Genomic DNA, 14,945 nt, shown 5'->3' with positions numbered 1-14,945 from the left:
TCGTGGGGGTCGAGGGGCAGAAGGAGAGGCCCCGAGATAGGACAGCTGCTTCTGCTGGGCTAAGAGTATAGTTGGATAGGTTAACAATATTGCTGGGTGGGTTGAGGGAACCATTGCTGTGGCCCCTTGTGGCATGTAGTAGTTTAGAAAGTTTAGTGTCCTTTTTCTTTTGTAGAGAAGCAAAGTGTAGGAGAGTGGGGTAGGGGGAGGTATTTTTTCATGCTTTGTGTGTATAAAATATCTTCTACACTTTCCACAGTATGCATCCAATGAAGTGAGCTGTAGCTCATGAAAGCTTATGCTCAAATAAATTGGTTAGTCTCTAAGGTGCCACAAGTACTCCTTTTCTTTTTGCTCTCAAGGTAGGATTTCTTAAAATAGGACAAAACTAATTTTGTTGACAGGAGCACCAAGCAGAGCTTAAATCTTATGTCAGAGGGCCAACTGACATCTTGGACAGCACTACAGACTGTTAAACATGTCTGATTGGTGCAAACAGTGGCCTCTGCACTACCCATGAGAATGTTGCCATGGCTTCCCAGTCATTCAGTATCTCTAGGAAGACAAGGTGACAATTTAGGACTCCCGTTTTCAGGGAATCAACTTCTTCAGTAGGCAGACTGATGAAGCCATCCATACTTTAAAAGATTCCAGAACTATCCTGTGCTGCTTGGGATTTTGTGTCCCAACTCATAAAGGTAAGCAGCCATGATACCAAACCTGTTTCAGGCAGCACTACTTGACACAAGCCTATGGTCATCCAGCAAGATCTTCTGAGCCACTGAAGAAGAGTCAGAGACTTCACCAGAGGTGACCCTCTTTTGACCTTGGCTGCCTATAGTAAGGGGTTTCAAATGGGCAGCAGGTTTGACACCAATGTCAGTAGTCCGCTTTGACTTCTACAGGATCTTTTGTGCTCTAGTCTTTCCCCCCCTGCCCCCAAACACCTTTGGCATTACCTCAGTCAGGAGGGGTCTTGAGATTGTGACCAATGGGTATCCCATTCACTTTCAGTCCCTATCAGGCGCTAGTTCCAGGCAGTCAAGACTGGCGGTTAAGACAGGTGGTCGAGGTTGGATGCCAGGTCAAGGGCAATGGTAAAACCGGGGTCTAGGGACAGGCTATGGATCAGAGTCCATAGACAAGCCAAATCATTATTGTAGTTGGAGTCCAGATGCAGCCCAAGGATTGAAGTCTGGTTGTGAGTCCAGGGGTCATGAGGTGGATGTGGGGCTGGAGCAGGTTAGTAACAGAGCTGGAGTAAAGCCAGAGTAGGGCATGGACAAGGCTATGGCAAGGTTGGGACAGGAACTGGATCAAGGGCAGGCTGGAAGCTTAGGGAGTCTGCTATGCTGTGAGGCAGCAGGAGGTTTTGTGGCCAGGTCTGTGCAATAATACTACTAACTTGCAGCTCTGGTGGGGTCAGTGAAATACCTGTGCCTGGGGGTCATCTGACCCAAGCCCTGCTCAGGGATAGGCTACTGCAGCATGCTTGAGGACTGAGTCACTGCAGGCTCTGTTGGAGGAATGAGTCATTGCAGCTGAGTTGCTGCAGCATGCCTGGTTTGGTGTCAGGTTTGCCTTTCAGTCCTCTCTCCCATTTCCAATCCCTTTTCAGAGACCCTTCTCATGAGAGACAGCTGAAGCAGGAGGTGGAGTCCCTCTTACAACTTCTATTGCACCTACATGTGTCCTTGGAGTTCAGGCACCAGGGCTTTTGCTCCCACTTCTTAATCCCAAAGAAGAAAGGGGGCTGGAGACCCCTCCTTGATGTTTGATGTCTCAACACTTCCATCCATTGTTTTAAGTTCAGAATGATAACCCTAGATTCTTTAATCCCTTCATTAGATCCTGTGGACTGGTTTATGGCTGTTGACCCACAAGATGTCTATTTTCACATCTCCACTGGAAATACCTGAGATACCTGGTAGGAACGTCACACTACTGGTGCAGAGTCTCAGCTCTTTGGCTTTTGTACAGCTCCAGAGGTTTTCACCCAAGTAACTGTTGGTTGTGGAAACTCACCTAAAAACAAAAGGAATCCATGTATATTGTTACCTTTGATGTCTGGCTAATGTGAGGAAGATCACCACAACAGGTGACCAACCCAGTACAGACAATCCTGAAACTCTTCATCTCGCTAGGTCTCAAGGTCAACAGAGACAAAATCCACACTGATTTCGAAGCAGAAAATAGAGTTATTAGGAATAGTGTTCAGACTCCAAAACAGCTCGAGCTTTCCGCAGAGAAAGTTTCAGGTAATACTGGACCTCCTCAGTCAACTTCAGGCCCACCCAAGAACGTGTCTCAGAATTCTAGGACACGTTGTCATGTGTGTTTATCGCACAATATGAGAGACTTCACCTTTGATCCATGCAAGGATGATGGAGATCAGTGTATCGACCCAGCAGACAGTGCATGTATCTGGCCTAGTGGATGAGGGAAGCAGTGGACCTGATTTTAGTAAGACTTTTGACACAATTCCACATGACATTCTTATAAGCAAACTAGAGAAATGTGGTCTAGCTGTAATTACTGTAAGGTTGGTGCACAACTGATTGAAAGACTATTCAGAGTAGCTATCAATGATTTGCTATCAAACTGGGAGGACATATCAGTGGAGTTTTGCAGGGATCTCTCCTGGGTCCGGCACTAGTCAGAATTTCCATTAATAACTGGGATAATGAAGTGGAGCTTATAAAATATGTGAATAACACCATGCTGGAAGAGGTGGTAAGCACTTTGGAGCACAGGATTAGAAATTTAAAATTACCTTTAGAAATTGGAGTATTGGTCTGAAATCAACAGTAAAGTCAAGTATAAGGAAAAATCAAATGCACAAATACAAAATGGGCATGTTTAGTCTTGTGAAAAGAAGACTGAGTGGGAGCTGATAAGTCTGCAGATATGTTAAGGACTGTTATAAAGAAGATGGTAATCAGTTGGTCTCCATGTCCACTGAAAGTAGGGCAAGAAATAATGCACTTAATCTGCATTAAAGGAGATTTAGGTTGGATACTAGTAAAAGCTTTCTAACTATAGGGATAGTTAAGTACTGGACTAAGTTACCAGGGAAATTTGTGGAATCCTCATCACTGGAGGTGTTTAAGATCAGGTTAGATAAACACCTGTCAAGAATGGTCTAGGTCATGACTCAGCATAGGGGGTTAGACTAGATGACCTCTCCAGCACTACATTTCTATGAATCCATGATGATAGCAGACCTGCAAAAAGTCCTCTCCTTGTTAAACTTGTGTACAGACCACTTTAGGTGTGCAGCAGAGTTAGAGTTCCCTTTTCCATACCCCTGCCTGTAAAGATTGTGATAACAGATGCCCCTACTTGGGTAAAGAGCTCTTCTGAATCATTTGACTCTTTGGGTATGATGGTCCACGCGCGCGCACACACATTTTAGAGCTCAGAGCCATCCACCTGGCATGTAAGCTTTCTGTCTACTCTTTGGGAACACTAGTTCAGGTGCTGACAAACTACACCACAGCAATGCACTATATCAATAGGCAAGGGGAGAAGTAAGGTCATCACTACTGTGTCAGAAGGCCATACATCTATAGGAGTGGTGCATTCTACATGTCACACCAATAGTCCTACACCTTCCTGGTCTTCAGAACATCCTGAGAAATCATTTCAGGAGAGCCTTTTAAAAACTACAAGTGGTGTCTCAAACATACATTCGTATAGAACATTTTCTTCAAATGGGGGTTCCCAAATTTAGACCTGCTTACAGCAAACTACTACAAGTATCGGACTTTCTGCTCCAGGAGGTTCACAAGCTCACCTCTCTAATAGATATCTTCCTCATCCTTTGGACAGTGTGTTTGATGTACATGTTTCTATTGTTCCTTATAGCGTCCTGAGGAAACTGAAGCAAAATGTCGGGCACATGAGCATGGTAGCCCCAGCATGGGCATGGCAGTTCTGGTATTCAGATCTTGTAAACCTACCAGCATAGCTATCTTACCCATTCTGCCTGATACAGTCTCTCAAAACAGTGGTCAGCTCCTCTGTCTGATCCAAAATCTTTACACTTGACAGCGTGTATGTGGGCTGGATGACCTCCGCAGAGGTTCAGAACGTTCTACTCTGGAGAAGGGAACCTTCAATCAGACTGACTTATAGAGCAAAATGGAAGAGCTTTTATATCTCAGCACCCAATTTCTCCCTGATAGTACCAATTTAATCAGTACTGGGCTTTTTGCTAGCCCTGAAGCAATCTGGTTTTTCCATCAACATAAGAGTCCATCTGGCAGCAATATGTGAATTAAACTCCTATTCCCACCGAACAGTAATAAATTTCCTGAAGGGTCTCATTTTTTCTTCCAGTTCAGAAGCCCTCCTCCCTCTTGGAACCTAAGTATAGTATAAGCAGTGTTGATAGGTCCCCCTTTTAAGACCTTAACAGCTTGTTCCCTTTGCCACCTGTCCATGAAAATTCCTTTTCTGGTGGCCCATTTTGTCAGCTAGGAGAGTAGAAGAGATTCATGGCCCTCATGTCTGGTACCCTCTATAAGCGTTTCAGAAGTACGGGGTTACCCTTAGACTTTCCCCTAAATTCCTGCCTAAGGTGGTGTCAGAATTCAGTTTATTTAGATAGAACAAAATCATCCAGGAGCATACCTAGGCTATTCATGACTTTTGTTTACAAGGTCAGGAGCCAACCTGTATCCACTCAGAGGTTATCCAAGTGGGTTTCTGACTGCACAAGAATTTATGAGTTAGCTAGAAGAGATCTACCTAGCCACAGGAGAGCTTATTCCACTAGAGCTCTGGCAACTTAGGGCACAGCTCCAACGAACACTCGTAGCCAGCAAGAATGCAATCTCGTGGTCATGAGTTGCATGAGTGCTAAGAGTGGAATCTCTGTAGACCACATAGTTTGAAGAACCAATTCCTATAGTTAAGTAACTGTTCTTTCAAACGGCTGCCTCGTTATCAGGGGGAGCAGCACCTCGCTTGAAAGAGAGCAGGAGGAGGAGCCATTGCCAAAGTCCTTTTCCTCTAACTGGGACGGGGGAAACCAGAGGAGTTGTCAGGCATGTATCATTAGGAGGAAGTATTAAGAGTGGTTGCTACCTTCCTGTAGCTGCTCTGGAGCACCACAATGCCCTCTATGACCAGGAAGAAGAAGCTGCTGCTCATGGAAGGGAGACTCCAGTCCGGGATCAACATAGTCCTCGCAACAGCCAAGGAAAGGATGATCTACCCCTGGCCAGAACACACACCCCAGGTTGTGATAACTGGGCCTACAAATTTACCCTGTTCAACCCACCTTAGTATGGTCCTTAAAGAAAGACTTCAGGAGAAAAATAGGCTATCAGAGGGAGCTTCACCATCATGACTGCCACCCACACCATTTCCTGGGACCCCAGACCTTCTTTGTCCTAATCCTGAGAGATGTCCTGACCAGACTGGGCCAGAGAGCAGGACCCAGATGGCATCACCACTTCTACTGGCTCTAGCTGAATCCCAAACACCATGGGATGTGAGACTTTGTGACCTCCCCATTCCCCATGCATCCTTTTCCTTCCCTACCTTATTTCTTATCTTTCTTATCCGTCTGCTTTTTCGTTCTCTCTACTAAGAGTCTGGTTTAGCCAGCCAAGGCTGTATTCATTACTACAGCTCTGTAAGCCTTTGACCAGAAAGATGTAGCTAAAAGCAATGCCCTAAACACCCCAATGTTGGTTTAAGTTGGTCTCGGAGTGGCTAATAAGACTGTGTGCTGTGCCTGTGTTTTTGCAACAGTGAGGTTGCAAGTGAGAGTCAACATCAGAGACAGAAGCTGAATTTCAATCTCTGCTGTTCTTTTCTCCCCACTTTTTGCATGTGGCTTCTTTTGTCGTCTTTCGCTATGACAGCAACAACAACCGCTCTAGCCCATCTCAACTAACATACTTTCTTTTCCACAAAAAAGACAGTTATTACCATCTTTGATACCATCTAAGAGATTGTCAAATGAGGATTTTTCCTCCTAAAAATTCTCTTCAGCTAAAGGGAACAAGGGATGTTATAAAGAAAACCTTATTTTATATTTTACATCTAAAATGCTTTAATTGTTTTTCCTTCCTTTTCTGTATCTTTAATAAAATGTTAAAGGGATTTTTAATGATGTGTTTGCCATGGTACTAAGCAAGTTGAGATCTCTGTACACTAAGCCCCAAAGCTTGTTTAACACTGATTGTTTAGTGTTGGACAATAACTGGGTTATGTTAACACTTTTGGCCCATATATTCCCTCTACATTAATACACCTTCCTTCCTCCTGCCCTCCCACACGAGGAGACCTGATCCTCCCAGTGTATCCAGTATTGGGGCCAGAGAGAGAGACAGAGCACTTGAATCTGAGATGCCCAATTCAGTGGATTTGAACTCCCCTAGGGGGGCATTTATCCCTAGATGGAGGGTATACCATGTTTCTGCTTTTGCCATCCCTTGCAGGTTTTCACCATTGGGCTAAATTAATTTACTGTTAAATTGCTAATTGATTAATTTTATCCTTGTTCTATTCCATCTGTGTGTTGAGGTGGTGTTCATCATTATCTGAGCATCTTGAGAAGATGATTAGTCGATAGAGCTTGAGAGAGTACTACCACCTAATCTTTGACTCCTGATTTTAAATGTGATTTTTTTACAAATAAAACCCATTCTTTGTTTTGTAGAATGTTTTCAAATTTTAGAACATCTTCTGTGGAGAATAGAGGGACAGGGGACTATGTATTTTGGAGAACTGGTAATGCACTATAGAGAATTGCACCTTTCGGCTGCCAGTGTAAATCCATCCCCAATGTCAACTTTTGTTCACCATCTACCCTCTGAGATCTATTGGGTGGCTATTCAGAGGCTTCCATGAAATATGTGAGTGATTTCAGGCCAGTTCCCAGTGGGCAGATAGATGTCCACATCACAAGACTACTACTGCTTTTATCATTGGCAGCCTAACCAGGGAGGCTAAGGATTAAATAACTCTGGAGACTGAACTGTGCTTTCGTACTTACAGATGTGGGCTCTCCAGACTAGGTAGGAAGCACATTAGTGTGACATTATGTGGAAGTTTACACTGTCACTGCTTGTGCTATATTTGTCTTATTAAAACTAAAATTCCTGATAAAAGTGTGTCTTAGGTTGGGTTTTTGAAGTTTTTAAAACAGATACAGGTTCTAATAATTGGGAGAATGTTATTCTAACCAATAGACTAATGTAAAATATATTCTTAAAATGAGAATCACATTAGTTAGAAGTCCTTCCTGATAGTAATAAACAAACAACCCCCAAAATGAAAAATAGCCATTACCAATACTCATTAACCAAGCTAAACAGCTAAAACCCAATACTTACAATGGTAACACTTTTAACTTTTCATCATTGCTTTTTACTGTTACTTTATATGCCATGGTTAAGTATGATCTTCAATAATAAAAAGCACATTCATCAAATTACTGCATAAGAATTTTGATCTCCCACTGAAAGTAAAGCACTGATTTTCTTCTGTTCATAACGCAAGAGCTTCAGTAAGATTACTTTTTTCTTCTAAAGCAGTGTTTTTCAAAGTTTAGGTCGTGACCCAGTACTGGGTCGCAGCATGTAAGGCACTGGGTTGCTCTGGTCAGGACCGCCGACTGGGATGTTAAAAGTCCGGCAGTGCTGCCCAGCTAAGGTAGCTAGTGCCTACCTGTTCCGACACCGCATTGTGCCCTGGAAGTGGCCAGCAGCGGGTCCGGCTTCTAGGCGGGGGGCCCCGGGACTCCGCGCATTGTCCCCGCACCGAGCATCAGCTCTGCACTCCGAGCTAGGGTGCCTGTAGGCGAGAGCCGCATGGAGTTGCTTGCGCTCCTCCGCCTACGAGCCGGATCCGCTGCTGGCCACTGTTCTAAAATGTTGTAAATCCAGGAGGTGGCACTATAACTAAACTTTTCGTACTATAGAATGGCTCCATTAAATTTAATTATTTCATCCTGTAACTGAGTAGTGTGTTTTTAATTCCTAAATCAGAATTTGAAATAGGGAGATCTGAAATAAAGAAACTGTGGTTATTTAAGGTACTTGGATGAGTTTATTATTTAACCCTGAGTCTCAAGTCTCTGTATATTTTAATATACTGTAGAGTGGTAATCAGCATATAAACTACAAGATTAAACTTCTCCAAACAAATCCTTGTGAAAGTAAATGGGAATGGAGTAGTTGCAGTCTTTGTCTTTATCCAGTATTCTTCTCCTTCATCTCTAAGCACATTAGTAGATGTCTCCCAAATGTAGAGGAACACATAGTCTCAAGTTGGCAGGGTCTGTGATTTATTGATTATACCACGCTTCAAAGGAAAAAACCCTATAATGTATCTACAACCTTAATTTAGTGAGATACATAAACATGTGACGGACTTCAAGCAATTTGAAGTCAATGGACTACTTTATGTGTATTAAGTTACATATGCATAAGTACTATCCTGAATAAGGGCGCTAATAAGTATGAGAGAAGTTCAGGTTGTCCATTTAATTACTGCTGGAATAGAATACAATATAAGCCAAAAAAAATCACAATTGTCATTTCCGGACTATTTTTATCTTCAGCGTTCGTGTGTATTTTTAGGAAATTGGTGTAGTATGTCTTATATATTTTATATATCATACATGTAAAATCTGAAGAAAAGTAAATAGATTTGTACATAAGCAGGCTTTAAAGTTATCATAGCCTTGTCCTTCCCTTTCATAGTTTAATTTGTATAAAAAATTTAAGTTGGATCACGAAACTAATTACAATTTGTATTTATTGGCATTTATGTAGCACTTGCTGAGAAACTTTTGTCAGAGGAGAGGAAACAAAGCTGGGGAGATAGACTAACTCAAAATTCAAAACCAGTGCAACATGCTTCTGTGTTTTAAAGCCATAACGCAAACAGTGTTACACTGTTATATTGGAAATAATATGATATTGAGAATAAAATTGAATTTCTGCATTCATCATTCATGCAGTATAGAAATAAGCATTTCTTGTAATTGTAACCTGGATTATAAAGCTTTGAGTGCAGAAGAGGGTTCACTTCATCTCTTGAGAAAAATACTTTAATCTTTGAGTCATACTTTTTAAAAATGTGGGCTGCCCCCAACTTCCCTGTTCTCTACTTTAAACCAAGGCACAGTAAATCGTCAATTAGAAATACAGGAAATATTAAAATAAAGGTCTAACAATTTAAATCTTAATATCTTGATCCATTTAATCTCTAATTTTATAGCTGTATAAGTAGTAGTTTCAAAGTAGCTATTTCTACTGAGCTTTATAGATCAGTCATTAGAACTGTGATTATAAAGTTATTGTTTGCATTTTTATGTCTCTTTCAGCTGATTATCTGGCTCAGGCATTTGATTCCCTTTGCGTGGACTTGAAGACAGATGAAGGGAAGACCTTGTTTTTGGAGTACCAATCTGTGCCTGTTATATTAAGTCACTTAAGAATATCCAGTAGAGGTCTGCTTTCCAATGCCATTGATGGTTTACTTCAAATGACAATGGAATCTGGTAAATTTGCTTAGTTTTAAACAATAAAAATATAGTATTATAAAATGAAAAACAAATGCAAATGAAACTTAATTCCCAAGTGAAAAAACAATACATACTTTCTTTCCGATGTAATATGTAGTAGCAAGTAGTACTTGTCTTTTTGTCGTATAAATACAGTAGTTATGCAGCTAGGGAACAGCTTCACGAGTTTGCTGTTTATCTCATTCTTTATGTATAAGTCGATACTTTTGGGATGTTTTTTATTTCTTAAATATATGCAGCATATTGTCAGATCTGTTTTCTGATATCCCTGTTACATTTTGCAGCTCATTCTAAGGTTTTTCCATTGCTTCTGTAGGTGACGGGCACATTTCTAGTTTTTCTGAAGTCAGTCTATGGTAGAACAGACATTGGATGTAAGTCCTTCTGCCATCAGGTGGAGAGATGAAAATAGCCAAGCTCTTGTATGAATTCTCTATAATTTGAGTGAGTAGCTGATGCTGCTCAGTTTTTCCATTTCTAATAAGTAAAAGTGACTTTTCTAGATGGCCAGGTGACATTTTTTTGTTTTGTTTACTGTTACTGGATGACCTAGTGCTTTAAGGGGGGTGGGGCTCATCCTTACCTGTGCCACTTTTAAACTGCCTCCCCAAGTGATTGTTGTTGAGGCTAGGGATCAGGTGATCTCCTGATGCTCAAATAAGAAGCACTGCTTCTCAGAGGATGGAGGCTACTCAGAGGATGAGAAACCTGCAGGAAGACTTCTGCGGGAGACCGAGGGTTAGAGAGGACCTGGGGAAGAGGCCTTCTGTGCCAGGCACATGTGGGACAAGGGCAGAACCTTTAAGTGGAAGTGGCTTTAGGAAGCACCAGACAGCAGGACCTGGGTTTTGGAAAAGAACTATTGAACAAGTGGCTAAGGCAATGTAGAGTTGGAGAAAGGCTGGTTTTAATTTAAGTTGACATTGAGCTGTGATATTATTTTAATAAAACAGACCCCAAGAAAGGGTGTTACTCAACAAACGAGAGCTTATGTGCAGTTATTGGTTGGTTCAGTAAGGGGAAACTGAGGCAGAGGATGGGTCAGATGCTGTATTGGGGGATCCCTGGTACATAAACCTGTTTGGTTTTTAAAAATTTCTGGGTTTTTGGACCAAGAGGGGAATGCCGCTGTGTTAGAAATATTGAAGATAGTCAGCTGGGCATTCTTACATACTTAACTATTTTGGTTCCTCCAAGAACTTAAATTTCAAACCAAACTCCCCATTGTATCTTTGTGCTGGTGGAAAAGGGACTGTTCGCTCTGCGTTAAAAAAGATACTCTTATAAATATTACTGGTGGAAGGCTGAAGAGCATCAAATAGCCTAATGAGATGAATGTCACATGTTTGCCTGATTTTAACTCTGCCCCTCTCTCTTCAAACCACCCACCCTTCTTCACGCACCCCTATGCTGCTAGTGTTGCAGTGTTATTTCTGAAGCTACGGTGTTTGCTGCACCAGTATAGCTTGCAACTAACGTTGATTCAGCAGACCTCGACATTGCTCGTAAAGAAAGACCACAAGCTCCATTCAGTGACAAAGGCTTGGCCAGGTTTATTGTCATCAAAGCACGGTACTAGTGCCCCTCATACCAAGCTACAGGTTCACTAACATATGTATGTCTGTGACAAGGTATCGGCTCAATCAACATAATATTGTCTGCTAGGCCAATACAAAACTGCCCCTCCTATGACTTTTTTCCTTTTATACATTAGTACAAACAAGTTGTTATTACACTCCACATGTTAGCTACCATCCTTGTGCCTTGTACCTGATAGTTTGAAATCCTCATCCATTATCCTGTCATTCTCTCCTTATCTCACGAGGGATCTGTGTCTTCCTCTACCATCCTCTTAGGAATGTACTTACTTGATTAGCTGATACCTAGCCTTGCTATTCTGACAAGGCCTACTTTGGCTCACAGCCTTGGTCCATACTTTTAACCATGCCTAGGGCTCCAGCAAGGCCTACACCCTTTACTAAATTATTTTCCCCAACACTAATAGTTGTAGATGTTCGTTGAAGTAGTTGTTGTTATGTCGGGAGAGGATAGTTGGTTAAGGAGTTGTATTCAGAAAAGTGGTTAAAGATTATGACAGCTGATAGTGTTTGTGGGGGAAGAGTTAAGGTTCTTCTCTGAGTGATTGCACATGACCATTCCAGTTCAGGTGTGTATATGCTCTGTGCACCAGAGCCGGAGATTTCCCCCTTAATGATACCTGTCATGGCAGTACGGGCACCCTCTGCTGTCGCGTGCTGTTGCATGATGGTATAAAGGACGGAGCCATCCTCAGCCTCCCTCAATTGCTTCTTACTGCTCGTGCCCGGTAGTCCGAGCATGTAGCTTTGTTCTGCAGGTGTTTCCCTTTCAGAAAATTCGTGTTTTCTTGTATGTAGTTAGTGTACTTGTCTATAGTTAGAATTTTGGAGTAAGTTTCATTTGTTATTTTACTTAATTTTTATTTAGAGTGTTGGTTTCTACCTGTTCTGAGAAAAGGATCTAGAGGTTATAGTGGATCACAAATTGAATCAGAGTCAACAATGTGATGCAGTTGGAAAAAAGGACAATATCAATCTGGGGTATATTAACACAAATGTAAGATGCAGGAGGTAACTGTCTCACTCTACTGAGCACTGGTGAGGCCTGAGCTGGAGTGCTGTGCCCAATTCTGGTCACCACCCTTTAGGACAGATATGAACAAATTGGAGAGTCCAGAGGAGAGCAACAAAAGTGGTAAAAGGTTTAGAAAACTGACCAATGAGGAAAGGTTAAAAAAACTGGGCATGTTTAGTCTTGAGAAAAGAAAACTGGGGGGAACTGATAAGTCTTCATATATGTTAAGGGCTGTTATAAAGAGGAGAGAGATTAATTGTTTTCCATGTCCACTGAAGGTAGGACAAGTAGTAACAGGGGCTTAATCTGCAGCAAGGGAGATTTAGGGTAGATATGAGGAAAAACTTTCTAACTATAAGGGTAGTTAAGCTCTGGAATGGGCTTCAAAGGGAGTGCCCGTCATTGGAGATTTTTAAGAACAGGTTAGACAAAACTCCTGTCAGCGATGTTCTAGGTTTACTTGGTCCTTCCTCAGAGCGGACGGCTGTATTTGAGGACTTCATGAGGTCCCTTCCAGTCCTATAGTTGTATGATTCTGTCCTATCTGGGGCTTGAAGTCCCTGCAGAATTGACAGTGGTCCCCAACGTGATTCTCCTTGAGGACCTACCATGCTATATGTAAGACACATCCTGTACTAATTGAGCTTCAGACTTCATCTGGCTTACCTACCAGTAAGGTCCAATCCTTTGTGCCTTGCCTGGTGCTATCCAGATGCAAACTCAGTATGTTGTCCCTGGTATCAGTGTCTCCAGAGGCATGGCACCTTTCCATGATACCACACCTCCCTGGCCATCTGGCTCTTCTTTGGTGCCTGATGTAGGTTCCTATGGCCCTCGTTCCCAGAATAGAAGGCATCATTCACCTTCATCTTGAAGATTCCACTCCTGGTATCCAAAAGAGCTCCTGCGGTGGTCCAGAGACACACATCCTTGGGCTGATAGAGAGTGGGGTCCTACCAATGGCCGTATTGAAACAACTGGGGTTCCTCCCCAACACCAGATCCTTCCCAGTTCCTCTATCCTCCAGATCCCAAGCAGATGTCAGGATAGTTCACATGAGGAATTTCAAGGTTACCCGTGGTACCAATGCCAGTAGCAAGCAGGAACATTACATACCACAATTTCTATCTGGGGAGGTACAGAAAGCTCCTGTTCAACCTTCTTTGCACACCTCCTCCTCATTACCTGATTGATGAGGTTAGGGTGTCTCGGGAGTTGTCCTCTCTTCAGGATGACTACCAGGCCTACCAAGAGCTCCTTCTCAGGGCTGTGAACATTTCTACACTCATCCCTTGCCAGGTTCTCTGGTTGACTCGACAGTAAATGAAAGAGCATGTCAGGGATGGCCATCGTCTACCCTGAAGGATAAAGACGCAAAAAGACTCAACCTTTTGGTAAGATATATTCTGTCGCTAGCCTGCAATTTCACATATCTGATCAGCAAGCCTTGCTGGCCAGATATGATTTCTCACTGTAGGGCAGTGTTCTCAAGTTCATCGACAAGTTACCAGAGGATGCCAGGAAAGCATTCTGGGCCATCTTGGAAGAGGGCAAACTCGTGGGTAGGACCTCTCTCTCTCTTCCCCCCCACCCCAACCCCCCAAGATGCATTAGATGAGGAAGATTCAGCAACCAGAGCTGCAGTAATGTGCAGATGTTCATGGGTCAAGACTCGGGTCTTCCATGGGAGGTCCAGCAGACTATTCAGGATTTCCCCTGGGAAGGTTCAACCCTCTTCTCTCAGCAGACTGATGAAAACTTTCACAGTCTCAAAAGACTTGAAGGCAAGATTGAAAACATTGGGATTTTACACTCTATTCCCTAAACAGAAACAATTCTGCCCTCAGTCGTACCAATGATACTTGCATTTCATGCTTAGGCAGTCTGACCACTCTAGAAAAAAAGGGGGGAAACCGCTAACAAAGTTTGCTGGGTCCACCCTTTAAATGGTGGCTACCTGCTCTCAACTCCATCGATTCAAGAAAGTAGCATTTTTGGTAGCCATTACCTCTGCAAGAAAGAGAAGCAGAATTATGAGCGTTGGTAGCTCATGCTCCCTACACAATCTTTTATAAGGACAAAGTACTTGCATCCGCGTCAAATTTTTTTGACTAAAGTAGTGTTGGAATTCCACCTCAATCAAGTGATATACTTAACTTTTTTCCTAAGCCCCATTCTCATAAGGAAAAAGAGACTTCATACTGTGGATGTTAGAAGAGCAGTAACTTTTTATTTGAACAGAACTAGATTGTTTAGGTCATCCTCCCAGCTGTTCATGGCAATTGCAGACAGGGTATAAGGCCTTCTTGTCTTGACTCAGAGAATCTGATCCTGGATTTCCTCCTAAATGTATCTGTGCTATGAAATTGCTAATGTAACCCCTATGGGTAAAGTAGTAGGGCACACTACAAGGTCTTGAGCAGCTTCCTTAAGCTTCTGCCTTAAGTACCTATAACAGGTATTTGTAGAGCAGCAATTTGGTTTTCGGTACATACTTTTACAACTTATGCTATACCTCAGCATTCCAGAGATGATGCCAAGTTCAGATGAGTAGTCCTTCAGTCACTCTTCAGGTAGATTAGAAAATCCACCTTGTCATAAATATAAAGGGAAGGGTAAACCCCTTTAAAATCCCTCCTGGCCAGAGGAAAAATCCTCTCACCTGTAAAGGGTTAAGAAGCTAAAGGTAACCTCGCTGGCACCTGACCAAAATGACCAATGAGGAGACAAGATACTTTCAAAAGCTGGGAGGAGGGAGAGAAACAAAGGGTCTGTGTGTCTG

At 42.5% G+C, this 14,945-nt stretch overlaps 1 protein-coding gene across 1 annotated transcript in view; it reads left to right on the top strand.

Moving 5' to 3' along the window:
- Positions 1–14,945, top strand: part of CCDC138 (coiled-coil domain containing 138) — a 74,289-nt gene that overhangs the window by 37,675 nt on the left and 21,669 nt on the right. Inside the window, 1 exon segment of the mRNA XM_073350871.2 lies at positions 9,350–9,526. Within this exon segment, the coding sequence (XP_073206972.2) occupies positions 9,350–9,526 (177 nt within the window).

This window comes from Lepidochelys kempii, chromosome 1, assembly GCF_965140285.1.
Source record: "Lepidochelys kempii isolate rLepKem1 chromosome 1, rLepKem1.hap1, whole genome shotgun sequence".
Taxonomy (NCBI): Eukaryota; Metazoa; Chordata; order Testudines; family Cheloniidae; genus Lepidochelys; species Lepidochelys kempii.
This window is presented reverse-complemented; position numbering and strand designations above follow the sequence as displayed.